Consider the following 26,740-nt stretch of genomic DNA (forward strand, 5'->3'; position numbering starts at 1 on the left):
TCATGGGGCAGAAGCATTGGTACGCTAAAAGCAAGATTCACGTCACATCCAATCCTAGTAGCCCCAGAATTGGATAAAGAGCTAAAGGTGGAATCTGATGCATCGGCTTATGCCACGGGTGGAGAGTTGGCAATGAAATGTGAAGACGGAAAGTGGAGGCCGGTAGCATATATCTCTAAATCAATGACAGAGACGGAACGAAACTACGACATTCACGATAGGGAGATGCTGGGGATTATGCGGTGTTTAGAAGAATGGAGACACTTCCTGGAAGGGGCGAAACATAAGTTCGAAATTTGGACAGATCATCGTAATCTAGAATACTTCGCGAAAGCTCAACAACTAAATCGACGACAAGCCAGATGGGCCTTATATCTATCTAGATTCAATTTCGAATTAAAATTCCGCCCAGGAAAGACAATGGGGAAGGCAGACGCATTGAGCAGAAGACCTGACTTTGAACGAGGAACAAAGGACGATAACAAGGATCAAACCCTGTTGAAACCAGAGTATTTTGCAATCCGAGCAATGGAAGAAGGTCATATGTTAATCAATGCGGAGGAAGAGGAAATATTAGAGGAAATCCGAAAATCAGAAGCAAAAGAAGACAATGTAGTGAAAGCGGTGGAAGAGATGAAGCGAGCAAAAGTAAAGTCGCTAAGGGGAGACGAGTGGAAGCTGGAAGAAGGATTGGTACTGAAAGAAGGAAAAGTCTATGTGCCGAAAGACGAAACGTTGAGGACTAAAATCATTCGACTACATCACGATACCCCCATCGCTGGACACGGAGGGCAATGGAAGACAGTAGAAATGGTGACGCGCAATTACTGGTGGCCAGGCGTCACTAAGCAAGTCCAGAAGTACGTAGAAGGATGCGATCAATGCCAACGAAACAAGAATCGACCAACCCCGCCGGCAGGAAAATTAATGCCGAATCCTATTCCCACCAAACCATGGGCCGACGTATCCGTCGACTTCATAGTAAAATTACCAGAATCACAGGGAATGGACTCAATTTTGGTGGTGTGTGATCGATTCAGTAAAATGGCTCATTTTATCCCGACTACGGAAACGACATCAGCGCTAGGACTAGCCAAACTGTTCAGGGATCATGTATGGAAGTTGCACGGGTTACCAGAAACGGTGATCTCAGACAGGGGACCGCAATTTGCTGCAGACTTTACAAAGGAGTTGAATAAAATGTTGGGAATTGATACTAGGTTATCTACGGCGTTTCACCCACAAACAGATGGCCAAACCGAGCGAACCAATCAAGAACTAGAACAATATCTCCGATCATTTGTTGATCATAGACAAACTGATTGGCCCGATTGGTTAGCAACAGCGGAGTTTTCCTATAACAATAAAGAACAATCGTCAACAAAGGAAACTCCATTTATGGTCAACGTGGGAAGACACCCAAGAACTGGTTTCGATCTCCGACGACAAGGCAACCATCCAGCGGCAGTAGATTTTGCGGACCGTATGAAACTTCAACACGAGGAAACTCAAGCGGCCCTGAAAAAGGCACAAGACGATATGCGGAGGTATGCGGATAGAAGCAGAGGAGAAGCGGTGAAATACAAAGTGGGGGATAAAGTTCTATTGGCTACCCGGGACCTTCAAATCCAGGGACGACCTACCCGAAAACTTACGGAGAAGTTCATTGGACCATACACCATCAAGAAGATCATTTCCCCCAACGCAGTGGAAATAGATCTTCCCCGATCTATTCGGATTCATCCGGTGGTTAACGTCAGCCGAATAGTACTATATCGAGAACAAGTGGATGGACAAGGGAGTAGACCAGCACCGGCTGTAGAAATAGAAGGAGAACAGGAGTGGGAAGTGGAGAAAATCCTTAACGCCAAATGGCTCCGTGGAAAGAAGCGGTACTTAGTGCGATGGAAAGGGTATACGGCAGAAGCAGACTTGTGGGAACCCGAGGAAAACTTGGCTAACGCCAAAGAATTGATTACTGAATTCCACCAACTCTATGGGGAACTCAATAGGATACAGCACGTTCTACGTGACACCGGGTTCCAAGAAAGGGAACTACCTAATCGATTTACAGCCAAGACTTTATTCGGATGGGATGACAAACAGTTTGATGCCGAATATCTTAAGAAGTTGGAACGAAATTGGCAAACGTGGAGGTCTTGAAGGGTCGTCTCCGGAGGAGCCGACTTTAAGGAGGGGGTACTGTTAGAACCTTGCCAGAATGTCACGGCGTCACGGTGTCACATCTGTCACATATTTTATTACATAATAATTTCCCTCTGCTGCTACAGTTCGACGGAGGCTAAACTATCGGCATACTGCTAAAATGGCGCAAGCTACAGACTTACCAATTGAACTTATCGATTTAATCTTATCTTTCTTGCCTCCGAACCATGCGGAGCAAGTACAATGGAGAAGGGCGGCGGCGGCTATAGGAAGAGAGGCAAGACCGGTAGGTTGGAACCTATCAGATCATCAGTGCAGACGGTGTGGGAGGGTATGCTTAGCAATGTGGGACTATGAGGAGCAGAAGGCGTGGGTGATACAGAGATGGGGATACTGGGGGCCGCGACAATGGGCAATAGCCGGATTCTTTGTGCTATGTCCATGTGATGCGATGTTAGGTAACTACTTCGGGACGTATTGGTTTGTGTGAGTAGATTACCGGTTTAGGAGTTGTTTATGCCTGTGGACACTTTTATGGTTTGTTTGGTGCTGTTGACGTTTTTATGATCAATTTACTTTTGTTTACTTACTTCTTACTCCACTCTTCTTTTCTCATGTCAAATGTATAATTAGTCTACTTTCTCATACGTACTTCTTTTCACATGTCAGTATATAAATAACTTACCTAGGGTAGTTGGTCTGTGCGCCGTAGTCTAGGTATATAAAGTAGGTAGAAACTTGTAGAAGACTCCGTCGAGTTCTCTTAGGTTCACGCCTAATATAACTTCTGTCACTATACTCCTTAGTTCTTGAGTTTAGGTGTGACCTGTGACAGCTCAGTCACAGTCGCCCTAACATCGGGCTCCATGTGTGTATCATTTCTTGTTCGCTGGATATCTATGAAAGAAGGAGACTTTTCCCCGGTAAACGACTCAAAGGCTGCGTGGACATCGGGGGTGAATTTGCAATGTTATTCAGATGGGGAATCTTGTAGAATTTTTTACAAACCATATGGCAAACGACAACTTCATGGAGAAAGGAAGTAGCTAATGGGGGATGGTTACTCATCAACGTGTGTATCCATACTTTCTATTATCTCCATTGCTTCCTGAAGGACGTGAATCGTCGGGTTATCGACTCTACGGGTTTTGTTGTCTTGAATACTGAGGGTCAACTCAATGAGCTTTGACCTGCTCCATGTGAAAGGTCGGCCACCCGGTATGATCGGGTGGGCCGTGATTTCGTTCGACACCAGGGAAAGTTTCGTGTGTCTCTCAAAGAGGTATTCGAGCTCCTTTAGGGCAATGGAGCTCGTGGGGCATGGGAATTGGGTAAAGAGAACTACCGATTGGTTTGTGGTGACGATAGGGGATCCGAGGAGATCGACGGCTTTGGACGGCGGGTAGTCCATGGTGACCTTTAGCCATAGGTGGTCGTCGGTGTAGACTTTGGACAGTCCTGCGCTCGGCATGATATGGCAGGTTGTGACATATCCCGTCACTTTGAAGGCTGCAAGTATCGTGTGTGTTCTGACTGTCGCAACATTGGCCGTACGCTCGCCTTTAAACCAGACAGTTACCCAGAAATCGTAGGGAAGCGATTGGGAGGGATCTGGTTGCGGGGAGGCCTTTGCCTGCTTCTTTGAGGGAGGTAGGGTTGGGGAGGATATATATCCTCTCTTCCTCGTTGAGGATGGAGTGGAGGGGCAGGAGGTTGTCGGGGTGACGGTTAGGGCGGTTTTAGTAGGCGAGGAGAGTATCGATGCGTCTTCCTCGCGGATTTCGAGAGACATGGTGGGGGGAGGTTTTCTCTGGGAATAAAGAGGCATTTCGTATTGTCAGCTTTAAGTGCATTTTAATTTCCACGAGTGGGGGAGCCCTGCACCTTCCTGGTTTGCAGTATTGCTTGGATCCCCAGACCTGGGCTAATGGAGTTCCTATCGAGGAGGGGATTCCGTCGCATTGGCCTCTGGTGGGAGGGATGCAAACCTGACCACATGGCGGTTCAGGTCCAAGTGACTCTTCTCGAGCTTTTTATCAATCTCAATTTCTAGCGTGTCTGATTGGATTTCCTAGGTTCAACCTTCTATATCTCTTTGTACGGATGAATGTGATAGATAAAGGTGTCTTTTTTTTTTCTTTCACGAGTTGTTTCAGAACTCATGTTTGCCCTGATTTGTTCTGAGCAAGGTTTAGTCAACTTTTTTTTTTCTACAGGACTTTCGAGGCTGTAAAACTCAGGAAACACGATTTGTATTATGATCTACAGTCAAACAGAAGAGTAGAACTTGAACTTTTTTATAGCGCCGTAAAACCTACTGCTTTTGATCGCATTGAATTTCAGTTGAAGACCCTTGTTCTTCACCAGGATAATCGTCGTTTTGCCATTGATACTCGCATCCCGAGCAGTCTATTGGGATCACTCAAATAAGCAACATGCAAGAAAGGGATTATGTGCTACCATACAGACATAAGCTTGATATTAGGGATCATCATTGTTTCCATATGATGGGAGGACCGTTTAGTAAAAGGTGTAATGCAACATAGTATAGTAAGTATATAGAACACAGGCACTGCACTACTACGTTGTCAACTTTGTGTGTTGGGGAAATCATTTTCAAACTTCAGACTCATGTTTGACTGGATTAGTGAACGTTATCCACCCAACAGATTTGTCGAAACACGTGACTCAGAATCTCAGCAGTACGTGGCCATCACCTGATCAATCGGTGTCGATCAACAGAACATTGTTGACTCCTAACTCCAACGTCGTGTTCACTAAGTCCACATCCCGCCGTGCGTTTACCGTGATTATGGTGGGTAATACATTGGATCTTCATTCAAATAACTTACGTTGGAACTATGTAGCCCATTGTGTTTGCAACTCGCTGCCTTCCCTGCCTTCCCTCGGCAAGCCCCCATGTCGTATCCCTTTTCCTCGCTGAACCCTCGACTCTTTCAATGTCCTTTACAAGCTGTTCGAGGTCGTTACCAATACCGCGGTGACTGATTGATCTGAGCCATAGTGCGCTTCGACTTTTTGCCTGCTCAGTGAAAATCTCGGAAGCATGCCGGAAGATTTTTGCTAAATGAAGTGCACGGTCAACATGCCTATCAATCTGATAGATGGTTAGAGAGCCTCTGTCTGATGATTTTCGTTACTAACCTCTTCCTCTTCATCACTGTCCGCACCTTCGCTTGTACCTGTCAAGTCGATGATTGGTATAGAGTGACTCGTTTCGCCGTTTGAAGTTGCATTCTTCTTGCGAGGGTGAGTATCTTCAGCATCCGTTGGTTTTTTTCTTTTTTGTGCTGACTTCCAACCTCGGCCGCCACTCAAGGCCGATTTTTCCCCCAACCAGGTATGATCGTCACCGTCGGTGATACTCCCCGAGTCCAATCGCTCTGTATCGTGTATGCAATCTTCATTTGGTGGCTCGCCGATCCTTGAGACTAATTTGGGATGCTTGTAGATAGGTTTGGTTCTACGACGGACAATTTCCAAGAAGAAATTAGCGCCTGGTGGTGGAACGGCCTGCACGAGATGCTTGCAAAGATGGTGACGGTTGTATTTTTGCCGGCCGCAAGTACAAGTCCATTCCTGGACTGAGGTTCGGTGAGTTTTCCTTCCGCTAATCGTTGCAAGCTCAAGTTTCTTCCACGACTTTTTGAAGTATTTCTGATAGTTCGATAATGATTTTGAGCGGCCCCAGCGATATGTATCGTCTAGGATATCTATTTTTGCAAAGTACGACGGGGTCACCTCGTAAATTAGAATCCAAGTGAGTGTATCAAGTCGAGGATGGACGAAGCGATGCAGGAAATCATGTTTGAGTTGCCTCCAGAAATTTTCAACACTCATAGTGGTTCGAAGTCGAGAAAGGAGGGGAGATGTTGACCGAGCCCAAAGCTTCCACATTGCAGGTGAGTACCAGCTCGCCCACATATATCCCCACACCTCAGCGAGACCCCGTCTCTGGCAGAAGTTATACATCTCCCAAATAGCTTCGCGTCATATTTTCTTTGAATCCCAAGGACCGTCCATTTCATCAAAAATAGGGTGTTGACAAGAATGCTTTGTGAATAGGTGTAGCAAAGGGCGACGATGTGCGGCTGGGCAAAAAACGTAGGCAGGATCTTTCGAGGTCACCTCTCCAGTATCAAACATCCAGTCAGGTCCGTCTTCTTCATCCCGATCTCCTCCCTCCTTCTCATACCAGTTATCAACCTCGTTCGCAATGGTATCTGTGAAATTCTCGTCATCCTCATTCTCTGTCTCTTCTTCCTGATGCTCTATATTGTTCCAGAACATATCATTTGGAAGCGCGCAAACTGCCTGAACACGGTTGTGGAGACGAATAATGAGTTGTTGAGAAGGCAAAAATAATGGAGGTTCAGGCGCTCTATTCTGTAGGGTACCTCCAAGACGAATCTTGAGCTCGGGAACAGCACGATCGAGAGCTTGAATCTAGTTGGTGTAAATTAATTAAGTTTCGTTTTTAGAAACAAAATGTACCTGATTACCAGCCAATTGTTGTGAAGCTGGGACAAACAATGGATCAATCCAGTCGAATTCTTTGACTGCTTCTACGACATTGTAGGGTTTGGGACGCCTTCGAAGTATCGATAACCAAGTTCGGATAGCGCGTAAGCAGTGCCAGAAGCAAAGCTGATGCTTTGCATCAGGGAAAATCTTTCGACAAGCATTTATTTCCGAAAGGTCTTTGTCGGTATGTGTAAATGCGGGAACAAGTTGCCAGTGATTTTTGAGATGGAGTAACACCTTTGACAGGTAATTCTCTTTAGCACCTGGTAATCCACCTCCAGTCGACGTGACTAGAAGATAACCTAAGGGACAGCCTGATCCATAGACCTCGCCTAGAATGGCGTAGACTTCATAGTTAGATTTATTTGTATTCCCTGTCGTTATGTTGATGAGTTCAAATTGATGGGATAATACAAAATTTTCGTTGACTTACATGCCGAATCAAGAGAAATCTCTCGTATATGACTACCCCATCGATGGATAATGTCTGGGAGAGAAAATGCAATAGCTTTATACCCTTCAATGTCAGGGAGTGATATTGGTTCAGCCTGTGTGAATCGTTCTGGGCTTTGCTGAGCTTCCATTAATACTGCCATTGCAGATTTGAGCTCATCGGAGTCGCGTTTCCATTTTTGGCACTGATGATTGAGCCAAAGTCAGTATATGGCTGTCCGTGAAAAATGCGGCTGTGGTATAACTTTCAGAACTTTGAGTAAGAGGTGGGGAGGGCACTGTGCTGTGCGATCCCCGGGGTAGTCGAGTTCTACTGTTAGGGCGACTGTGACTGAGATGTCACAGGTCACACCTGAACTTAAGAACTAGAGAGTGAAGTGACAAAAGTTTTTATTAGGCGTGAACCTAAGAGAACTCGACAGAGTCTTCTACAAGTTTCTACCTACTTTATATACCTAGACTATGGCGCACAGACCAACTACCCTAGGTAACTATTTATATGTTGACATGAGAAAAGAAGTACGTTATGAGAAAGTAAACTAATTATACATTTGACATGCGAAAAGAAGAGTGGAGTAAGAAGTAAGTAAACAAAGGTAAATTGATCATAAAAACGTCAACAACACCAAACAAACCATAAAAGTGTCTACAAGTACAAACAACGCTCAAACCGGTAATTCATTCACACAAACCAATACCTACCGAAGTAATTCCCCAACATCGCATCACATGGGCATAGTACAAAGAAGCCGGCTATTGCCCATTGTCGTGGTCCCCAGTATCCCCATCTCTGTATTACCCACGCCTTCTGTTCCTCATAGTCCCACATTGCTAAGCATACTCTCCCACACCGCCTGCACCGATGATCCAATAGGTTCCAACCTACCGGCCTTTCCTCTTGTCCTATAGCCGCTGCCCTCCTCCGCCATTGTACCTGCTCCGCGTGATTCGGAGGTAGGAAAGAAAGAATAAGATCAATTAGTTCAATGGGTAAGTTTGTAGCTTGCGCCATTTTAGCAGTATGCCGATAGTTTAGCCTCCGTCGAACTGTAGCAGCAGAGGGAAATTATTATGTAATAAAATATGTGACAGATGTGACACCGTGACACCGTGACATTTCTGGCAAAGCTCTAACATGTGTTACATTCAATAACGGATTATCAGCAACCATTCTCTTAATTTCTTCGGGTACATCAATTGACCAATATGGTATATGTGCTTCTCGGTGTCGAAGCTTCACAAGAGCAATATTGTCACTATTATGTATGGTGATGTATAGCCAACCTTCGCAGTTAAAAAAATCCATGGGTAATTTGTCCCTTTGTTTGGTGTTGTCGTTCTTCTGTGATTTGGCTTTTCGAGAGCTGGACTGGGAACAGCTATATGTAAATCGAGTTCCGAGCTCATGTTTGTACTCGTATTTACTATGATATCTGCATATCATTGTATAATTCGAGGCTGGAACGTGAGAACGAACACTCACATAAAACGGTAATTCAAGCGCTTCCAAATTTGGCAAGCCAGCATATCAGCCTTCTTTCGGCCGTCTCCAATTTGGCAAAACACGTCTGCCGATGCTAGATCCACGCGACCAATAAAAGCAATATCACCACTGCAACTCCGTTCAACTTCAGTGTCATCATTTGTAAGAGTTACTGCATCTAGAAATGTGTTCATGTTAAGCACCGAAAGATCAAGGTGCTCTCCAACTCCGAGTCCAGCCTCGTGGTCATCACTGTGGTTAAATCCATCACCGGGTTCAAATGGTGGCTGATTTTCTTTGTTGTTGTTGATGGCTTTCATCTCCTGGGTACGCTCCGCATATTTCTTTCGGCAAATTTGACAGGTTTTGCTGAAAGAGCCGTCTCTTTTTTGCGAAAAATTGACCCTAGTCAGGGGTTTAGTTCATTTACATTTGGTGCATGTTTGCGAGGCGTCCCTGCGCGCTATTTCCGGATCCATTAAATGGACACGAGAAGTTGATGGTGGTGGACAGCGTGGTAATGAGAGTGGCGACCGCGCGACGCGTTTGACGCGTTGTAACTTGGTAAAAAGAGACGTGTTTTCCCAAAATAACTTTTCTACTGTATAGTACTGAACAATAAATATCAAAGCCTCCTGCATGTTCAGCGAGAATTTAAGGCTGGACACACTCCTATGTGTGCCGAGATTGAATCTTCATTGTATCTCAATTTGGTAATTCTGAGTCACGTGTTTCGACAAATCTGTTGGGTGGATAACGTTCACTTGACTGGATTTGTCTATGTGTGCAAACTCGGTCGACTCGATTCACATTAGGTGGGGGTAACCGGAACACAGAGGTCTCTCTTCTCTTAACCACTATGATGAACTACATAAGACTCTGCTGCCAACAGGTCAAGGAAGAACACCAGGCATTCTGCAGATCAAAAGGTGAAATTCAAAACAAACCACGTATATCATCCTCATGTTAATCGTACGGTCTAGAAATACATGACGAGATACTCAAAGGGTACCGTATTAAGCCAACAGCATCCGGCCTTTGTTCTGAGCGAGGTTAGTCCCATTTTTCCCATTTTTCCCATCATTGCATCGCTTACTATTAGAGTGTTTCGAATAGACTGCACGGGATGGTCAAGAACATATGGCTACTATAGGATGTGTACGCATCGTCAACGCCGTGGAATTGAAGCACGTAAAAAGGACATGTTTCCTCTACACATACGGTTTGCAGAAGACGAAATAGCATCCTGGGAAGACCAGATTGATGGACCGAGACTTGAACGGGAGAGAGAGGAGAGAAAAGTTAAGCGGCAAGTAATGTTGCAATCGAAAATTCTGCTTGAAGAACAAGGGTCCTCGACCGAAATTCAATGTGATAAAAAGCAGTAGGCCCATAAAGAGTTCAAGTCCCACTTCTGTTTTATTGTAGATCATAATATTATCATGATTCTGAGTTCCAGAATTTCCTTCGCCCCGACGGCCTGCCACTGTGTGACATACAGATTGCATGAGCTTCATCTTAAGAGTTATTTGAAGTGGAGAATTTACCGATTAATTGAATGAGTGCTGGCAATCCGTTGTTGTCAAAGTCTTGCGTTGATGTTCCTTTATGCAGACCTGCCATCTACCGTGCTCGCCAAGCCTCGACGGTGGGTATGCGATCATCTCCTAGTTCCGGACCTCTTCGTTCTCGAAGTCGAGTACTTAAAATAGTCGCAACAATCCAGTGCTCACCACCATATGCATAGTAATACAGTATTAAATAATCTATGACAGGCGCCAAGAATAGAACAATAAATAGTGTGGCAAAGGAAATCCTTCATCACCCTCAAAAAACTCGCCGCCAGCTCAATGACGTCGACACAGATCATTTTTGCCTCGCCTTTCACACAAGCGCCAGGGAATAAGGACAACCAACCGAACCCGCAGAGCTCTTTCTATCATCATATAGTCAATAGTTGTAACACTCTCCGCAGCGGTCTCGGGTTCGCGTCACTTTCATCCACCGGCATCATAACGATGACTTGAAGTTTATGAGAAATATGAGGACGTCTTTGTCTACTGTTTCGTCATCATATACGTCATCAGTATGCTTCTGCGTCACGACTACTTCAGTCTGTCACGAGAGAGCGGGGGAGAAAAAAGAGCCGTGGATCGATGGGCGTGAATGAAAGACTTGGATTAAGAGTGCAACAGCGAGGATCGTGATGATATCGATAACGGATTGTAACGGCATAGATTGCGCATATCCAGAGCAGTCGATGTCGCATCGGACCATCCCACCAAATCCCATTAGACTTTCGCGAGAAACTGTTTCTGGATGGTCATTCTCGCTCCCCAGATAACGAAAGAACCAACGACGACGGTGCACCCAGAAAAGATAGTCATGTGGCGGAATGGACTAGAGCTGCTATTAGCGAGAAGGGCACCAGCAGCTGGGCTCCCTACAAGCGACCTGTAATTAAGGGAGTTAAGAAGTCAGCCACTGTGAGCCAATAGAGCGGATATGAAAGGGAAAGGTTGTGTAAAGATTAATGAACGGCAGTCGTTAGGCTAGAAGGCCGAAGACGATGCTTGTATAATGGAGCCAGATCGCGCACTACCATATATAAAAGCGACCAGAAAGCAAAGTTGGTGCTGAAACCCAGTTATTTTTGCGCAAACTCTGGGTGGCCATTACCACGGGTAGACCGAATTGTGGCGCGAAGAAGAGATGATGCTACTCACGGAACGGATATGACACTGTATAACATTCCCATTCTCGTTCCCACTCGTCCTCTTTCCGAGATGGACGCCACCGCGGGCGTGAGCACAGATATGAACGCGCCAGACACGAAACCATAAATAGCCGCGAAGGCTATCAAGCCAGCCATGTTTTTTACATTGGGCCAAATAGTCAATGTCGAAAGGCCAGAAAGCAGTGCAGCAGGGGCGAGGAGGTTGAAATGACCGATGGTGTCGGACAGGTGCGCTGGTGCAATTCGGCCAAAAATGCTTCCTGCGTTCATGGTCGAAAGCACGTAAAACGCGAGTTGCGGTGGTATACCGAGATGTTCGGCATATTCCTGAACGTAAAAGAATGGAGTGTAAAGTCCTATCAATCGAATGGTTAGGCAAGTTCTTGACTGCGTCCGCCAATATAATACGTACCTAGCGCAACAAAACAGCTCCCGAGGGTTAACAGCATAAACCGAGGATCTTTGAACGCTGTCGTGTCAATATATGGTATTGATTTTTTTAATTGGGATCCATCGGAATCCTGCCTCTGCGTACTACAGTTTGACACAGCAAGCGTCGCTGCAACGCAGCCCACTCCGCTGATTAAGGCTGATACCCTAGTCCCCCAAGCAAAACCGATTTTCTCAAACAACTGCTGAAGCATGATCGGATAGACAACACCACCTGTAAACCACGTTTATCTCTGACACATCTTCGAGTGGCAAAAAAGAGTTATTTTCATACCTACGCCAGTACCAGCCGCAGCAATACCTAACGCAGTCGCACGATATTTTGTGAAGTATGTGGTGATACTTGCAAGGGAGGGATAGAACCTAAGAAAATAGGATCAATCTGTCAATTTCAAGTAATACAACATCCGCGGACTCACATAAAAGCCACACCGAGACCAAACAAGATTCCTTGAGAAAGGATATAATGCCAATACGCGGTCGATATACTCGTCAGGACCAGGCTCAGTGTGAAGACGAAGCTGCCGATCATTAGGAGTACTGTTGGTCCATGCGCATCAGAAAAGCGTCCAACAGGTGCACCCTGGAAGTTTGATCAGCCTCAAGATAAAGGATCCCGAAAATTACCCTCACAGCAAGGAAGAAGACGAGAAATTGTATTGAGCCTATCCATGATATAGTGGACTGCGACTTCTGGCTCAATTGGTGGTTCGAATACCAGGTCTGGAATGTGCCAAACGAGTTCATTTGCCCAAAAGTGACCAGCAACGCCACGAAGGCCCCGAAGACGGTGAGGTATCCTCTGAGACCAGGCAGTTCCTCGCCATTCGACCAACTACCTGACTGACATGACACTAGGGAGTCGGAGGGAGTGAGCATAATCTTTGTTGTCGTCGAGAGGCATTCAATTGTACTAGAACTGGAGTCACGCTTCTCGTGGACTTGCATGAGGTGCGTTCGGGTTAGCCTGAACAAAATCGTTGAAGAGGGAGTTGTAAGGGGAATTCAGTCTGGCATAAAATACAGTTCTTACTGAGGTCTTATACCATTGACACCAATAGATCTCGATACATCGCGCGTCCAGATACTCAAAATTAAAACTAGGTCGGATTTAACCGGCCGCGTTTGGGCATACCGACGCGACATTCACGCTATCAGTATCCGTACCAGTGAAAGTCAAGATCTCACAACAACACTTGTCCGAAGTCGTCGAAATCAGTGCTTTTGTTTTGAATCAATGTCAAAAATTTGATGGCGATGTCATGATAGTATTTTCCTGGAGTCGTCAACGCGATTGCACACTCCACGATGCACCACCTGGAAACACTACATTCAAAACAATGCCTGATGTCAGATTCTGCTCTGTTGCTTGGAATTAACTGATATCACCAGAATTACGGGACTTTGCAGCCCTCGGTGCACCAGAAACAGAAACTTGGATCGACAAAAAGCCCCACGATTGTCTCTGAATGGCATGTTGCGCAGTGCCTGAACTGGCGACCTGATGGATCAATAGCACTCGAGGGGAAAGAAGTTATATCATTTATATCGATATGACATTGGCAGCAGGATCAGGAGGGATTAATGTCAATCTATCATTCGCACTGGTAAGATGGAGCCCATTATTCGGATTTGTAGAAATCAAGCGCACCGCCTGCCATAAGGCCGCCATCTTGAACATTCTGTGTGCTCGCACCCACTATTGCGTGACAGTCGATGAGCGATGTTCGAGGACAATTAGTCATCAAAACGTAAAGAGTGCGGATGCAAGCCTTTCGGGAACAGACAGGTGCGGAATCGTTTGGATCTTGACATCATTAACACCTCGATTACGAGCTCCTTGAGACGACTGGTCCGCTATTAACTGCTTTACTGGACCCGAATCATTGTACGCGGGCTCATATGAGAGTACCAGATGATCGTCGGGTAGGGGCATCGAACCTGCACGGCGAGGCGCGAGACTGCGTTCAGTAATTTCTAATTTGAATTAAAGCGATTTCTGGACTTTGTGTTTCACAAACGTGTGCAGGAATGAGTAAAATCCAAGGGCCAGAACGCTTCGTCCCAACGAGTGGTCAAAATATTTGCTGCGCCTTTAGCGGGAGGCGGATCGCAAGCAACTCATTAAGCGATACCCTACAATGAAAGATTCGGTTTTTGAATTTGAACAACGAACAAGGTATCGACACTGAAACGCGGCATGGGTTAAGCTTAGATCTCATAAGACTAGGGATTGGAAAGCGACATACATACAGTTGAGGCCGCGCAAAATTGACTCATCCTCCCGAGGTTTTTAGACGCGAAGCTTTGAGCATTCGATAGCGATTGATGACCTTCTCCCGTTCCTGTTCCATCATAGACTTCTGCGCCATTGACAAGACACCCTCCCGCTTCCCACCAAGTCCAGAGTGGCTCGCACCCCGCGGAGCCTTTTTTATTTCGGGGGGAGCTTGAGCGACGTCGTTAAGCCTCCGTGGAGCAGACGTAGAGTACTTCTCAAAATCTTTATGCCGCTCAAGGCTATTGTCTTTCTTTGTGTCTTTGCGTTGTGGCTCAGCGTGTAGCGGCGGTGTTTGCTCGCGGGATTCTTGACCTTCACTTACTGCACCTCTCCTCTCCTTTGCTTTAGCTTCAAGCGCGTCTTTGTGAGCCTTCCTTTCCACAGCTTTGGACGATCGAACGGCAGACATAACCATGGGACGCATATCATCTTCCACTCTCCTGCGGCCAGTCGGAGAGTGGTGAGCGCACTTAGAGTCCTATCTACGAGAATGGGACTCACTTATAAAAGTGGTGTATAGGCTCTCCGGGTTTGATCTTGAGCTGCATGTCATCCATTCTTCTACGTTTCTCCCGCTTTGCGTCCCTTCCTTCTTCCTCCAGCTTTCGCTTCTTTTTATATGTGTCTCTGATTTGTGATGCATTCAATACTCGTGATGCAGATTTCGGAATCCCCTCATTATCGAGAGATTCTTTTGAAGGTGCAAGGTTTGTGCCTCTGTTGAGTGCACGTTAGTAAGTAAAAATGAAAATGAAAAGAATTGGCCGCATACTTCTGTTTCCTCTGTTCCTCACGCAAGAGTCGCTTGGCCTTTTTGTGAGGCATAGAAAGCTGCAGTCGCAGTTACGAATTTGGACAGTCTGGCAGATTTCATTGGCATGGGACAAAAGTGCGAGAAATCTGCTTGCATTTGTTTGCTTTAGTAGAGAATCCAAACAACGGCAAACCCAACTTCATCCATTCAACTTGCATCCTGGTTTTTGAAAGTCGAAGACTGGTCCATGCTCCTCCGCAATTATGTATGCACCATATGGCATATACTCATGGGACGAGTCATCATCTGCTCATCTCCGCAGCCACATGATATATCTTATCTTGCGATATGACTGCGAAGCCGAATTGCTCCCTTGAGCACGACACATGAGTGGTGCTTCTCAACCTGTGGTGCTCTTGCGCCTATCTTTAACTCCTTATAACTTGCCTGCGCCGGACCATGACAAAGGAGTTGCCCATATGGATGTATGAGCTTCTTCAACCTTCTCACCACACCCATCCCGGACACGCCCCTGTCATTGGTTCAGCGAATTTCAAAATACTCTAGGTGTGATTGTTTTTTTCGGTGGCCATTGATACCGTAGATAACATATAAATTCTTGTCGTTCAAACATCGGCCGCCCATTCTCAGAACATGAGATTATTCTGGCTTTCGTTCATATCCTTGACCTCCCTCGCAGTCGCAAAGCAAATACCCCTCGTCGACGGTGTGATCGGAGGTGTTCCCAACGTCAACAGCAACATCAAAACAGAAACAGCCAGCTCTGCAGCCGTAACCCCCGGAAAGCTTCGGTTTGTTGAAGATTCGGGTGTTTGTGGTATGTCGTCCTCACCGTTTAACGTTGATCATTCACCTACAAATTCGAAAGAAACAACCCCCGGCGTTGGTCAGGCATCTGGCTACGGTGATATCGCTTCAGACAAAAGTATCTTTTTCTGGTTCTTCGAATCTAGAAATGACCCGGATAATGATCCGCTTGCTCTATGGTTCAACGGTGGAGTGAGTCATCCGTTTTGACAAAGCAAAATCTCAGCAAAATCTCATGACGCTTACCTTCATCTTTAGCCTGGGAGTTCGAGCATGATCGGCCTTTTCCAGGAACTGGGACCGTGCCGAATCACAAACGACAGCAGATCCGTCACACCCAACGAGTTCGCATGGAACAATGAAGCAAATACAATTTTCATTGACCAGCCTGTATCAGTAGGATTCTCACACGGTGACACAAGTGGCATTCACGGTTCGCAAGACGCGGCAGTGGATGTTTGGACATTTATGCAAGTATTCCTCTCCGACCCTCGATTTGCTAAATATGCAAACAATACCTTGGCTATCTGGACTGAATCGTAAGTTCGCAAAACTGTATAGTGTATTCACATATATCAATTTATTGGAAGATATGGCGGTCATTACGGGCCAGTATTTGCTGCGTGAGTCATTACAACTTGGATTGAAAGCGGGGAAGTTGAATTTCCCCCAACACAGGCACTTCCTTTCCCAGAATGCTGCAATCGAGGATGGTACGGTTTCTGGTATTAAATTGAATCTCAAGGTCCTTGGTATCGGTGATGGTCTTACCGTATGTGAAAAAATAACATCTTCTCTCTTGAAAACCAAAAATAACTACAGGATCCCCTACTTCAATACCCTGGATACCTAGAATATGCGGCTGAAAACCCGTACCACCCACTCGTTTCGGATTCAGTTATAGCTCGTGCCGAAAGAGCTTGGTCTCAGTCCGGTGGCTGCAAATCTCTGGTACGAGGAAATCAATAGGTTGGGTGGGCGCCGCTAGCTTGAAGGCTAACACACATGTTTGCGTTTTAGATCACTGAATGCTATAGCGGAGGCGTCGACTCAGTCTGTTCACGCGCTCAGTCCTTCTGCAATAATAATATACTTTCACCTTTGGCAGGCGATTGGGATGTGAGTTGTACAATGTTCGGAATTTTCGCATTTGTCGAAGCTGAATCCCGTCCTCTACTAGGTGTACTACGTCCCTACACGAGACCCGGACCCTTATCCACCCAGCTTCACCAACTATCTTAACTCTGTTGCCTCACAAATTGGAGCTGAAACAACATACCGCGGGTCAAGCAGCGCCATATATTCAAATTTCGCGCAGATTGGTAATTGCCCTTAATACCGCTCGTACCACTAACTCCGTTGACAATTTTCTAGGTGATTGGATGCGAAATTCACGCCCCGATTTAGAGACTGTCATAAATGCTGGTGTACGTCTGATATTGACGTTAGATCAGTTTTGTGATGCAACTAACGCCTGATCTTTTCAAAGGTACGAACAATTATCTACGACGGTGACGCAGTCAGTCCTATTTTTCTTGAATACCCTTTCAATACTTCCGAACGAACTAAAACATCGTCTTGACAGGATTACATTCTAAACTTTAATGGCGTTGAAGCTATGGTGGATGGGCTGCAGACCCAGTTCACAGATCTCTATCGTTCACAAGAGTTCGCCTCGTTTGATGTCCGTGGACAATCTGCTGGTATATTCAAGAACGCTGGTACATTCTCCTATCTTCGCTTCTTTGGCGCTGGTCATGAGGTTCCTGCTTACAAGGTAAGATCGGGCTCTCTATATTCATAATTTATACTCACTTTGATTGATAGTGGGGTACTCTTAGCCGCGGAGAAGCCGCTGCTCAGATGTTTAACCAAATTATGAAAGACGAGTCCATCTCTTCCACTTGAAAACACATATGTATACCATGTAACCGTACAATCGTTTGTTCTCAATTGGTTTAATGTATTTTCACAAAGGGAGTGCGTTATCCCGGCGTATCTGTAGAACTGCGTCTTGCCAATATGCTAGATAGGTTGAGTTATAGGCCCCCCAGCTTCACTTTCGAGAGAGTCCGGGCTGTGGAGGGAAAATACTACTAACACTAAAACACCTCAATTTCCAAATTTTATAAATTGATCTGTATATCATGCATCAACCTTTATTGTTCCGATGTATGTACTATACTATCATATGCGCTGCGATGGCGTGTTTTTCTCGGAGCTGACTGAAGCCCGTGTGAAAGATTTGCCATTAAGTGATGCATTATTATTAAAATAGCACTTGTCTTCGTTCCCCTTCTATTCTAACTTCACTGTCGGGGTAGTCCTGCTCATCCCTCCCTCTAAATTTAGACTCAACTCCTCCGAGCTTCCTCTCGAATTCTGCCGGAAATCTTGGCATCCAGGAGAAGCGTCGAAAATTTCGCTTTTGGAGTGACCAGATAGCGTTCCAAACTTCAATCTCCTCCCAGCGGTGCCTGGAGATCTTCGCGCCTTCAGCATAAGATCCTCCACCATAAATCTCTACTAGATTACCGGTAACTATCTGCCACGAATGCACGAACGAAGTATACCTTTTCGGAGGTCGGAACGATCCAAGTTTTCCTTGGCTTCTACTCTTCTCCACAGCTTTACTACGCCATGCCCCTTGTCATGCGATCATGATATCACCGCAACTTGAAGAAAAGGGGCTAACTCCCGTCTCCTGGACCAAAATATAACCGTGCCACGTCTAGCAATTTCCTGAACAAGACAGATCATAATCTATCAAAAGAATGGCTGCTTCTCGCGACGCATGTTCTTTTAACATTTATCCCCGATTCCACATATCTTACTCCTGTATTAGTATCAACGACAGTCGTAGTGACAGCATAAGAGAGCAAACCGCATGGTTTCATGCATTTATCCAAACTCAATGTACGTATGCCTCACTCATTGGTCCAACAAGCATGTCTCAAGATAAGGGTGATGTACTTCATGACGGATAATTAGTACAACGGGACGACGGCGTATAAAAGTCCGGAATTTGGACATCGATCTACCATCCTCAATCCTTTTAACCGCACACAATGCTACTTCAACTTTCCCTCATATCCTTAATTTCCCTCGCCTTTGCACAACAGATACCTGTCATCGATGGGGTGATTGGGGGTGTCCCACAAAACAACAGCAATGTTGAACCGGATTCTTTCCGTAGCGCCGCCATAACCCCTGGAAAGCTCCGGTACGTTGAAAACTCAGGAATTTGTGGTATGTCATCCTCTATCCTAACGTGAACAACCTGACCTGATAATTATTGAAGAAACCACTCCTGGTGTCAATCAGGTATCAGGTTATGCTGATATCGCCTCAGACAAGAGTTTGTTCTTCTGGTTCTTCGAGTCTCGGAATGACCCGGATAATGACCCGCTTGCTTTGTGGTTCAATGGAGGAGTAAGTCGTCTGTTTTGATCGCCGCAGTCATTTTTAACCCCAATCCTTTATATAGCCCGGTAGTTCGAGTATGATAGGCCTCCTTCAAGAAAATGGACCATGTCGAATTACCAACGACAGTAGCTCTGTCACCCATAACGAGTTCGGATGGAATAATGAAGCAAACATGATTTTCATTGACCAACCCGCTGGAGTGGGGTTCTCACATGGAGACACCACCGGCAATCCAGTCGGTACATCTCAAGAAGCGGCAGTCGACATTTGGACATTCATGCAAATCTTTCTCTCTGATCGTCGGTTTACCAAATATTCGAATAATACGTTGGCTATCTGGACAGAATCGTAAATTTTCAAAACGGTGGCTTATTTGCATATTTTAATATGAACCGGTAGATACGGCGGCCACTACGGGCCAGCGTTTGCTGCGTGAGTTTTCATTGGTTCTTCATGAAACCTGATATTGATTTTATCCTATTCATCAGGCATTTCCTATCCCAAAATACTGCAATTGATCACGGTAAGGTTTCGGGCATCAAATTGAACCTCAAAGTCCTTGGTATCGGCGACGGTCTCATCGTATGTTCAAAAAATGTTGTCTCGTGCAATTTCAAATTTCATACTCACAGATGATTCTAATAGGATCCCCTACTTCAATATCCAGGCTACATGGAGTATGCAGCCAACAACCCCTACCACCCGCTTGTTCCTGGGGCAATCATCGATTTTTCTGCCCATGCTTGGACACAGACGAATGGCTGCAAATCTCAGGTAGGAAATTTTTGAAGACATAGATACTAGTATAAATTTCGCCGTTAGATCACCGACTGCTACAACGGAGGCACCGATTCAGTCTGCCGGGGTGCTCAGAACTTCTGCAATTTTTACATTCTTCAGTATTTGGCAGGTAACTGGAATGTGAGTTTCACAATACTACGCCGGTCTATATATCTGATGTATTGTAGGATTACTACATTCTGACACAGAACCCCGATCCATACCCTCCCGCCATCAGCAACTACCTGAACTCCATTAGTTCAAAAATCGGAGCTGAACAAGTTTTCGCACTGTCAAGTTCAGCTGTTTACCGTAATTTCGCTAACAGAGGTAAAATCCCAGGCCACATGGTATTTATCACTCTTACTCACCACCGGTCTTAGGTGATTGGATGCGCAATTCGCGCCCAGACCTGGAGGCTGTCATAAACGCGGGTGTACGTTTAGGATTGATGGCTAGATAAATCATTGAACTAACACTTGATCGTTTTACAGGTACGAACAGTTATCTACGTTGGAGATGCTGTCAGTTCTTTGACTTGTAAGATCTGTTCGAAAGAGCTGAAACATCTGCTTGATAGGATTATATCCTAAACTACTTTGGTGTCGAGGCTATGGTGGATGGAATGCAAACCGACTTCAGCAATGAATACAGAGCACAGGAGTTCGGCACGTTTACCGTTCGTGGACAATCTGCTGGCGTTTACAAAAGTGCGGGTTCAATGTCCTATGTCCGCTTCTTCGGTGCTGGTCACGAAGTTCCTGCTTACCAGGTAAGGTAGAGCCTTGTGTGGCGGCAGTCTCGGCTGACTGACTTCAATTAATAGTGGGGTACCCTTGCTAGAGGAGAAGCTGCGGCTCAGATGTTTACCCAAACTATGAAGGATCAGTCCCTCTTTTCGACTTGAACTAATGTATTTCGGAATACACGTTGAATACATCATGATGATCCTTATCATGCTAAAAATAGATCTAGCTGAGAAACTTTTCCCCACGAGCTAGAGGATTTTCTCATGCTTCTCCGACTAACTCCTTGCTTATGAGTGGATCGTACATATGTGGAACTACTGAGGCTTCTTCCACTCGATAAGTGGGTGAATACCACTTGTCTTTCACACCGGTGAGTGATTGTCACCATATAAGTTTCAAGACATATCACTGAAAGAGATAGGATAATTTCTCAAGACGAGAGTCTTACTTAAGCTCTCATCCTGGGTCCATGTATACTGCGTCTTCTATCTTCCTCAAGACTCTCGCGGACGCTGGAATTACGCACGCATTTGTGAACTGGGGCTCGGATCATCCTGGTATATTAGAAGACTTGCAACGTCAGCGAGGCGAAAATGGTGGGACTGAATTGCAGATCATCACATGTCCCAATGAAATGGTAGCCTTGAGTGCTGCACAAGGTTATGGCCAGGTAGCTGGGAAGCCTGCTGCAGTGATCGTTCATGTAGACGTTGGTACCCAAGTAAGCCATACTCAATCCCGATCAGGAACATACATAACTTAGACAGAAGTCACCATAGGCGTTAGCGGGAGCCGTGCACAATGCAAACTGCAGCCGTACTCCTGTTCTCATATACGCTGGTGCATCACCTTTCAGTTCTGGAGGAGAGCACAAAGGAGGCCGAAACGAGTTTATTATGTGGTTGCAAGGTACGACATGTGTCCTGCCTCACTTCTGTACGACCTCATAGGGGCAGATATCCCGGATCAGTCACAAATCGTTCGTCAGTACATGCGTTACACAGGAGAATTCTATAGTGCCGCCACCATACCGCATGTTGTACATCGAGGTCTTCAATTGTAACGTCCCTTCTACCCTACTTCCTTTCAAATTCGCTTATCGCATTTCCAGTGCGGCGAGTGAGCCGAAGGGACCAATCTATCTCTGGGCTCGCCGAGAAATCATGGAACAAGAGGTTGAACAGTCCTTGTTTGAGAACATAAATACCAGCCTTGCCAAATCGCCGTCGGTCGAACCTAGTGCTCTAACTCCGGACGGTAAGTAGCCCATTTTATATGCGATAGGCGATCGATTACTCATCACTTGTCCAGTCGCTCGTAGGATCGCATTAGCCCTTCTCCATGCCGAAAATCCTCTTATAATTACCTCCCGCCTTGGACGCAACAGACACGCCATCCCACCCCTCGTGAATCTTTCCAAGCTTTTGAGTATACCCATTATTTCCACTATCGCTCAAACGCTCAATTGCCCCTTTTCTCATCAATACAATCTGGGCGTCACCTATTTATATCGTGGATCACATACAAGTCACCTTGCATCAGCAGATGTTATCCTCGTTATTGACTGTGATTTACCCTGGATTCCAAATAATGAGGCGCCTTCCTCATCGGCACGAGTTTTCATGATCGATGGTGGCGATCCTCTCTTCGAAACAGTTGGCTATTCTAACTTCCCTGCTGAGGCGATCTGCAGAGCCGACGCTCAGGCTAGTCTCATCCAGCTTGCTTTAGTCGTGGAGGAAGCGGACAGACAAGCCCAGTCTATGGGCAAAGCGGCTGTTGTCGGAAGTAAGTCGATACGCGATAGGGGCCTTAGACTAGCCCAGGAATATGAAAGCCAAGTCAAGGCGTGGGATGCACTTGAAGGCACCTATCCTCGCATTATAACAAACGCGGTGGAATCGTCACTTGATGTGCCCAATCTCCTTGGCACTGTAAGGAAAGCCATCCAAAATTTGACTCCTAGCAAAGGCCAAAAAACGCTCATCCTCAACGAGGCTATTACGAATTATCCAATCGTTTGGGGACACATACGGCCCGAGACTCCTGGATCCTATTTCACGGCTGGAGGTGGCTCACTCGGTTGGGGGTTGGGTGCTGCGGTAGGGGCACATCTCAGCTCCGCTGTGAGCAAGTTAGAGCATGAACTTTCCGTGCTTATCGTAGGAGACGGATGTTTCATGTTTGGTGTCCCAACAACTGCCTTTTGGATGGCCAGAAAATACCAGACAGTATGTGGTTCAGTCTATAGCGCTATAATCATGGCCCTTATGATGATTACAGCCATTCTTGACTATAATTTTGAATAATGGAGGATGGAGGGTAAATTTAACTTGAATGTCGATAAAAAGTCTACTGAGTCTACCTTCTCCTCAGGCACCAAAGGCTTCGCTATTGGGAGTCCATCCGACTGGTTATGGTAGTGCAGCTTCCATTCATGATTTGACTACCGGCTTTGGACCCCATTTCCCGGAATACTCTGAAATAGCTGTTGCTGCCTCATCCGGTTGGGCTTGGGGTCGCAAAATTGGCGTTGGTGAATTTGCCGGGCTAGATGCTTTGGAAAAAAGTGTAGAGGAAGCTATTAAGGTAGTTCTTGAAGAAAAGCGCTGTGCAGTATTGGATTGTGTGCTCGCCGAACCCGTATGAAATTCTAGCAACTGACTTTTCGTAAAGTGGTGTGAGATCGGCTTTGATTCACATAACCCACGGCATCGAATGATAACCTTCCAATTTGACTCAGATGTGAAACTAGTTCACAAACCACCATAGGCAGTTCTCACATGTCTACGAGCAAAATTGTTCGTTCTTCTTCTGAAGTCCATTATGTCGAATTGGATTCCGTTCGGGATAGCAGAATTACGAATGTCAATCTCTATACGTCTCTAGCAGAGATCAGACGTTTTTTCAATTCGGCGTTAACAACGGATTCAATCAAGTCACCATTACTGGTTTACCCAATACTCTTGATCAAAACTCATTGAGGTACTTCCTCAGAATGATACGGTCATTATCCTGACTATTTCCAACAGGGTCGAAGGAATCAGTACATCCATCCAGGACGTGATAACCACAGATGTCTCACCTTCACCAGAAAACATTGTATCCGACACTGTCAAAGAGTTATTAAATAAGAGGGAGGAGACAGGAAAAGCAGTTCTTCGGTGCAAGCTCGAGGCTAAATATTTGGAGAATTATTTCTCCACCCTTAACGTCAAAGACGTTGCAGTTGTCGACCTTTCCGGCATACTCGAGAATTATCGAGCCACAGCAGCGGAGCTGGATGGTCGAATCGATGGACTTATCCATGACCTGGATATCATTGATTCAAAACTGGCTGATGAAAAAAAGAGAGGTCCAGTTGGTCAAGCTGACACCAAGGGCAGTGTGATATTACAGTAGGTATACTGGCAGAGTCTCAGGGAGACGCCGAATTTAATATCGTTTACGATACGATTAACTCCGCCATCGCTTTTGGAAAAAACATTTATGCGATATATAGGTGTTAGTAAGGCTCATTGGAATGCCTTTTACGATATTCGAGTGAACACTCGGGATGAACAAAAACCGGTCGAACTCGCCTATAAAGCATCCATTTCACAAAATACTGGCGAAGTACTCACTTACTTGTCATCTTCATACTTGTATTTGCTCACTCTCTTTTGCCGCAGAACTGGAAAGATGTGGGGCTAACGCTTGAAACCGCCGAGCCGACATTTGGTGGCAAGATTCCTCGCCTGCATCCATGGATCGTGTATCGACCTACTTCTGAGAACTCGACTTTGAAAGGTAGTACATTCGGGAGTTCATTCGGGGGTTTTTCCAGCCTCGGAGGTTCTATTTCAAAGCCCTCGGAGGGTTCACGTGCGCCTCACACCGAAGCGGAGAAAATGGGGCACGGCGAAGAACATCATGCCAACATCATTGCAACATTTACGATTGAAGGAAAGATGCATATCCCCTGTGACGGCGCGACACATAGTGTCTCCATGATGACATTGAACTTAGACTCTAAAACATATTGGGTTGCGGTTCCAAAAAGAGAAGCTCGAGCGCACGTCAGAGTGAGTTCGCCACGAAGTTGCTTTGTGTAAAACTGCATTGAAATTGAATATCTTTGTAGGCCAAGATAAAAAATGCATCCGAGTATCCTTTGCTTGGCGGTCCTGCCCATGTTTATGTCGACGGGAGCTTCATCGCAAGCATGGAGCTACCCGTCGTTTATCCTGGGGAGTATTTTGATTGTCCCCTCGGGTAGACTTTTTAATTGTTGTTCTTTCCAATTGAGGGCTGAAAACATATTTCTAGGCATGATCCCTCAATTCATCTCACTTACCATCCTCGTACCAAGAAAACTAGTCGAACAGGGTTTTATAGCAAAAGTACCACTCAGACCTTTACTCAGCGCACTACCATTATCAATATGAAGACAAGTGCTATTGAGGGTCTTAGAGTCTACGATCAATTCCCAGTTTCAGAAGATCCTCGCGTATCTGTCAAGTATATCAGCCCTGGACTCCGTAGTGAGCCCACCGAGACGACATCCGGGGAAATCAAGGTTCTTGATAAAGTCAAGGGTACAGCTGGTATTTGCGCTCAATGGAGCGGTGCGGACGAAACTGATGTAAACTGTGAGACTTTCGGAAAAGACGGTAAGTTTGAGTGGATATGCGCTATTCCATCTCAGGGAAAGATAGAGCTTCAATCGCAATTTGAAGTTACTGCGCCCCTTCACTCTCAAATCGTTGGGTTGTAATCAACCATATCACTACTAGTAACTCTTGTAATATGTGTATGCATAAGCGGTCAAATGCTTGAGACCACTTGCCGACATATAGCCGCTTCGGAGACGCTCAGGAGACGCTTCATTCGCGGTCCCCGAATCTTCAACATAAAAGCGCCAGCTATAGTGCACGAAACCCTGACCATCTGTAGTTAGTCTGATCATTCCTGCATTCGTAGTAACGATCAGCCGGCATACTGTAACCACCTCCATTATAACCACCTCCATTATAACGCCACACACCACACCACGCTACAGTTCTCGTTAATAACTGGATCAGTGCCACGAGGAACCGTTGTTATTTTTGTAATAGTTGATCATGTGGAAGTTTTAGAAAGTATTAGACCCGGCGTAAGTTAGCACTCTCAGTCACGTTGGTTGTTAACTCTTTCCCCAGTGTTAATTTGTCATGGGGGACCCCATTGTTGGTACAATCAAGGATGTACAGTTAATTGGAATTGTTTATGTCTGGGAAAAAAAAGAATCTGTCTCGGGCCGCCTATTTAATTTACGACACACTTCGTTCAGGTGGCACAGCGGCGTTGGCGCGAACTCGAAAACGTTGACGGCATCGCAGCACGCGACATAATAAATATGGATAAGAAGCAACCCAAGTGATATTAGCAATGTCTGCCTGTGTCATATGTATGGTGGTATGACACCCATAAAGAGGAGTTCTAGGTGATTCCTTGCTGTCATGTAGTAGTCTTCGATCATGGGGGGAGGATCTGACCCCACCTCCCACCACGCTCAGTTAATAATCAAATTTTCCCTCAAGCTCGGGTCAAACCCCCTCCACCTTTGCACCTAAAAGTCGAAGCCCGTTCGCACCAAGTCAGATGATACAAATTCCTCAAGGTGACGTTGTGAAATCCATGCCTTTCAAGGTTTATTCAAGCATTTTGGATTTCAGGAGGTGGGAGATCCTTCCCATGCTAGGTAACCAACTACGTACGGTGCCTTTAATCAATAACCTTTGCCAGTTACTTCACTACAATCCTTTGGTGATATTTGAATATTTGAATATATTTTGATCTTTGAATTCATGATTGAGGCACTCGTATGCCAATGGGTCGGCGACGCCTGGGACCTGGCAGGCCTTGGGTGAGGACCTTCCAAAACGTGGAATTGAGGCAACTTCATCGCTGTTAGTAAAAAAGCGTCTTCCCCACATCGTATTTATCTTTATTGTATACCAAGGTACGTCACGAGGATAGGAAAAAATGCTGAAAATCCTAGTCCTAGGACGCTTCTAACAAACGGTATCGAGACTAAATGTTCTCCTAAATTAACTTTTGACACGAC

General features: G+C 45.7%; 8 protein-coding genes across 8 annotated transcripts; 4 read left to right on the plus strand and 4 right to left on the minus strand.

The window, feature by feature from the left end:
• Positions 1 to 3,226: 3,226 nt before the first annotated feature.
• Positions 3,227 to 3,958, minus strand: AGABI2DRAFT_123499 (hypothetical protein; the record flags this gene model as incomplete). The annotated part of the gene is made up of 1 exon (XM_006457587.1): positions 3,227 to 3,958. The coding sequence occupies one exon, from the start codon at positions 3,956 to 3,958 to the stop codon at positions 3,227 to 3,229; it is 732 nt and encodes a 243-aa protein (XP_006457650.1).
• A 1,056-nt stretch (positions 3,959 to 5,014) lies between these two features.
• On the minus strand, positions 5,015 to 8,967 carry AGABI2DRAFT_123500 (hypothetical protein; the record flags this gene model as incomplete). The annotated part of the gene is made up of 7 exons (XM_006457588.1): positions 5,015 to 5,284; positions 5,332 to 6,141; positions 6,316 to 6,633; positions 6,682 to 7,085; positions 7,145 to 7,349; positions 8,309 to 8,588; positions 8,648 to 8,967. 7 exons carry the CDS (start codon positions 8,965 to 8,967, stop codon positions 5,015 to 5,017), a joined length of 2,607 nt encoding a protein of 868 aa, XP_006457651.1.
• A 1,971-nt stretch (positions 8,968 to 10,938) lies between these two features.
• AGABI2DRAFT_80111 (hypothetical protein) lies at positions 10,939 to 12,713 on the minus strand (the record flags this gene model as incomplete). The annotated part of the gene is made up of 6 exons (XM_006457589.1): positions 10,939 to 11,101; positions 11,374 to 11,740; positions 11,797 to 12,048; positions 12,109 to 12,197; positions 12,254 to 12,417; positions 12,468 to 12,713. The coding sequence occupies 6 exons, from the start codon at positions 12,711 to 12,713 to the stop codon at positions 10,939 to 10,941; spliced, it is 1,281 nt and encodes a 426-aa protein (XP_006457652.1).
• Positions 12,714 to 13,964: 1,251 nt separating this feature from the next.
• AGABI2DRAFT_181783 (hypothetical protein) lies at positions 13,965 to 14,980 on the minus strand. Its single transcript, XM_006457590.1, has 4 exons — positions 14,888 to 14,980; positions 14,617 to 14,832; positions 14,084 to 14,555; positions 13,965 to 14,022 (listed from the first exon to the last, which is right to left on the minus strand). Exons 1-3 carry the CDS (start codon positions 14,938 to 14,940, stop codon positions 14,111 to 14,113), a joined length of 714 nt encoding a protein of 237 aa, XP_006457653.1. The 5' UTR covers positions 14,941 to 14,980; the 3' UTR covers positions 13,965 to 14,022; positions 14,084 to 14,110.
• Positions 14,981 to 15,523: 543 nt separating this feature from the next.
• AGABI2DRAFT_213137 (hypothetical protein) lies at positions 15,524 to 17,700 on the plus strand (the record flags this gene model as incomplete). Its single annotated transcript, XM_006457591.1, has 12 exons — positions 15,524 to 15,707; positions 15,759 to 15,889; positions 15,956 to 16,236; positions 16,288 to 16,320; positions 16,376 to 16,469; positions 16,520 to 16,648; positions 16,718 to 16,816; positions 16,878 to 17,019; positions 17,072 to 17,124; positions 17,187 to 17,216; positions 17,283 to 17,474; positions 17,525 to 17,700. The coding sequence occupies 12 exons, from the start codon at positions 15,524 to 15,526 to the stop codon at positions 17,603 to 17,605; spliced, it is 1,449 nt and encodes a 482-aa protein (XP_006457654.1). The 3' UTR covers positions 17,606 to 17,700.
• A 1,065-nt stretch (positions 17,701 to 18,765) lies between these two features.
• Positions 18,766 to 20,810, plus strand: AGABI2DRAFT_181785 (hypothetical protein; the record flags this gene model as incomplete). Its single annotated transcript, XM_006457592.1, has 12 exons — positions 18,766 to 18,946; positions 18,999 to 19,129; positions 19,185 to 19,471; positions 19,523 to 19,555; positions 19,612 to 19,705; positions 19,769 to 19,897; positions 19,946 to 20,044; positions 20,092 to 20,233; positions 20,287 to 20,339; positions 20,398 to 20,427; positions 20,484 to 20,675; positions 20,730 to 20,810. 12 exons carry the CDS (start codon positions 18,766 to 18,768, stop codon positions 20,808 to 20,810), a joined length of 1,452 nt encoding a protein of 483 aa, XP_006457655.1.
• A 141-nt stretch (positions 20,811 to 20,951) lies between these two features.
• Positions 20,952 to 23,329, plus strand: AGABI2DRAFT_230152 (hypothetical protein). Its single transcript, XM_006457593.1, has 8 exons — positions 20,952 to 21,022; positions 21,074 to 21,373; positions 21,432 to 21,561; positions 21,603 to 21,711; positions 21,764 to 21,909; positions 21,964 to 22,883; positions 22,936 to 22,974; positions 23,029 to 23,329. The coding sequence occupies exons 2-8, from the start codon at positions 21,122 to 21,124 to the stop codon at positions 23,299 to 23,301; spliced, it is 1,869 nt and encodes a 622-aa protein (XP_006457656.1). The 5' UTR covers positions 20,952 to 21,022; positions 21,074 to 21,121; the 3' UTR covers positions 23,302 to 23,329.
• Positions 23,330 to 23,435: 106 nt separating this feature from the next.
• AGABI2DRAFT_123506 (hypothetical protein) lies at positions 23,436 to 25,408 on the plus strand (the record flags this gene model as incomplete). Its single annotated transcript, XM_006457594.1, has 7 exons — positions 23,436 to 23,453; positions 23,507 to 23,637; positions 23,685 to 24,037; positions 24,155 to 24,267; positions 24,324 to 24,716; positions 24,776 to 24,906; positions 24,961 to 25,408. 7 exons carry the CDS (start codon positions 23,436 to 23,438, stop codon positions 25,406 to 25,408), a joined length of 1,587 nt encoding a protein of 528 aa, XP_006457657.1.
• Between the last annotated feature and the right edge of the window lie 1,332 nt (positions 25,409 to 26,740).

Source organism: Agaricus bisporus, assembly GCF_000300575.1.
Source record: "Agaricus bisporus var. bisporus H97 unplaced genomic scaffold AGABI2scaffold_19, whole genome shotgun sequence".
Taxonomy (NCBI): domain Eukaryota; kingdom Fungi; phylum Basidiomycota; class Agaricomycetes; order Agaricales; family Agaricaceae; genus Agaricus; species Agaricus bisporus.